We start from the raw sequence: 2,930 nt of genomic DNA, 5'->3' as shown, positions 1-2,930 counted from the left end.
CATAAAGTTGACGGGAACCGCGACTAACTGATGGGCCCGAAGAAGGACGAAAGCGGTCGTAGGTTGTTGTAGAGTTTCCAGAAACATTGTGGGTATCTTCCTTTATGAAAATATACCGCGATATCTCGAATATCGTGCCAACTGAATCATGAGGCGGCCTGTGTGCAGCATATTCAGCTGGAGGACATCATAAACGAGAGATTCAATTGATTTTCCCGTGAAAACCAAATTGATTTGCAAATGAGTGTATTTCTCGAAAACAATTACCCTTAGTAGTAATGTCTGAAGAATGGCAAAACCATGACTGTCTGTTGACGGAGAGATCTCTGAAATGACATCGAAAAAGGCATTGAAACGTCGAAATCTTATCCGTGCGTTTCCCACAATCAGCATCTGTGTACGACCACACAACCCACTCTAGGTGAACTGCATTCACAGAGGAGTAACAGTACTGCTGCTTCGCTGTTCATAGTTCGAACGATTTGCAATTACGCGCATTGTACTTTTGTCGTGTATTGCATCATGGCCTTGTATCGAAGTCTAACACAGGTGTTCATTTGCAAAACGGTAATTTTCAGACGTAAGCGACCAAAAATCGCATCATGGTCTTGTATTAAAGTGTAACACATGTGTCCGTTTGCAAGACGGTATTTTTCAGAGGGGCGCCTATAATATTGTGAGTTTTGCCTGCCTAGAATTCAACTACTGATCTACTTGTTGCGTTTTGCGCACGCTTAATGTGAGCGAACAAAAATTAGTACCTACTACGCTTGCAAAGTAAACATTTTGATATAGTGAACTATAATCACGACGATTCTTTCTTGTCTCTCCCGATCACTTTACGTGATCCGGATTAGCTCACATAAACTCTTAATATATTCACGTTTTTTCCTGTCTGCTAAGTGTTATTTTGGGTGAATTCTCCCATTCAGACCACAGCCAATCGCTTACCTGTAATATAGTTTATTCAGGCGGCATCCAAAGGAGGATTTGTGATCACTAATTCGTACGATACGTCAAGAAACGTAACCACCGTGAATGATCAGGCAATTCATTGGCGTACTTGCCATTTGAATGGCGGCGTTGCCAACGTCAAAGTACAATTTCTAGTATTCGTTGACTGAGCACTGTCCAAGTGAGCTCCATTGCGTTTCCGCGATTACAAGCGATGTTCGCAAAACCTCGCCGGACACGTCACACCCAAAGAACTCAGAACATGATATCACGTCTTTGGGTGCGTAGCACTTTCCTTGTAGTGTAACAAATTCTTCACTGAATCTTTTCACACTCAACTATTGTAATGATTTTCTAAATATTGTAGCCGGATCACTTGTCAGCAGAATCAAGACCTGTGGACGGAGGGGGGGTTCAGTTGGTGAAGACAGTCACTGCATTTGAACTCAAGTTGTCCCTCCAAGACGGCGTTTCAGGGTGTGTCTGATACCACGAGTGTTGAGTGCGCATCATTGACAAGAGAAGGCAATACCGCCGCAACTTTCCCCCTGGACTGCACAATGCAGCGAACAACAGGTCCTTCTAACGCAGAGATTTCTATCTTATCGGACAGTAGATTACCATCGTCCCGCGGGAAATTGTGTTGCCAGAAGAAGACTTTCTACTGTGCTGTGAAACCATCGAGGCCATTCGGAGGCCAACAAACAGCCTCGACGACATAAACTCATCAGCGAACGACGGTGTTAACAGAGGAGGTTCGACTAAATTTGTCGCTTGGGATATTCGTGAACCAAATACGTCCCATATGGGTCACATTCGACGTATTACAGTATATTTTTATGATTGAAAAACTAGGAAGGGTGCTGAATACCGCTCGACAGACTGGCTCTCTCCTTCTTGGGGCTCATAGGATAGAAGGAGGCCCAGCACTTCCGTGTTCTACATGCACACCGAAATGTACGCAGTTCACACAATGTGCTCATTTGCAAATTGCATTGGTGTTCACGACATACTCCAGTAAGGCTCACCGTGAGCTGGGCCTTGATATTACCACTGTCAGCATTGTTAGTTCCAGTGTGGACTGTATCAGCAACCTTATGAGTAGTGCATTACGTGCAAACATGTATCGAGATATCTCGAGTATTGTAGTGACCGAAACATGAGGCGGCCTGGTGCAGCACATTCAGTCACCTGGAAACCTCAAACACGAGAGATTCAGCGGGGTTCCAGGTGAGTCTCCCAAAAAACCAAATTAGTTTGCAAATGAATGTTTAGGAAGACACGTCTGCACTTTAGTTGCGCAAAATGTAAGCGCGTGCTCTGGGGACCTGGTTTGATCCATCCGCTATCCTATGTGACAGTCTTCAGCAAACTTATGAGCACTTTTTTCTCAATCAAACAAATACTGAGATATCTCGAATATTGTACAAACAGATGAGTCTTTTGTTAAAACCAAATAAGCATGTAAACTAGTGTGTTTGTTGAATTTCCTGGGACAACCGCGGCTGCGCCTATCTGATGAGCCCAAAAATTGTCAAACCGGTCGTGCACTGTCGAGTGGCTTTCTTGGCGTAGATACCAACAGAAACACGAGACGGCAGTCGATCAATTTCCAGTGCAGGTGTAGTCATCCGCTCGCGTAAAATTAAGATCTCAAATGGAACACAAGGCTGACGGAAACACGTGGACTGCGCCTAAACGATGAGTTTCTGCATAGTTAAACAGGTTGTCTACTATCGAACCGTTTCAACCGCTTAGTGAAGACGTAACCCTGTTCTGCCATCACTGGTGAGGTCAACGTTTATCTACAGTGCAGTCAACGCAAGTTCGATCAACTTCTTTCCAAAATTTTGCCGTTCCCTGTACCGCTAGTTTGTCAATAACTGCGTCTCAGAAGACATTTCCAATACGTTTTATATACTAGTTAGCCTAACAACTGTTAACAAAAAAGGTTTTTCTATTTTATTTGATTACAT

At 43.8% G+C, this 2,930-nt stretch overlaps 1 protein-coding gene across 1 annotated transcript in view; it reads right to left on the bottom strand.

The window, feature by feature from the left end:
- T265_09999 (hypothetical protein) overlaps positions 1-87 on the bottom strand; it is a gene marked incomplete at both ends in the record, with an annotated part of 922 nt that extends 835 nt beyond the window's left edge. The window contains one exon of the mRNA XM_009176236.1: positions 29-87. Within this exon, the coding sequence (XP_009174500.1) occupies positions 29-87 (59 nt within the window). The remainder of the gene's footprint in view (positions 1-28) is intronic.
- Between the last annotated feature and the right edge of the window lie 2,843 nt (positions 88-2,930).

The sequence above is a fragment of the Opisthorchis viverrini genome (assembly GCF_000715545.1).
Source record: "Opisthorchis viverrini unplaced genomic scaffold opera_v5_328, whole genome shotgun sequence".
NCBI classification, from domain to species: Eukaryota; Metazoa; Platyhelminthes; class Trematoda; order Opisthorchiida; family Opisthorchiidae; genus Opisthorchis; species Opisthorchis viverrini.
This window is presented reverse-complemented; position numbering and strand designations above follow the sequence as displayed.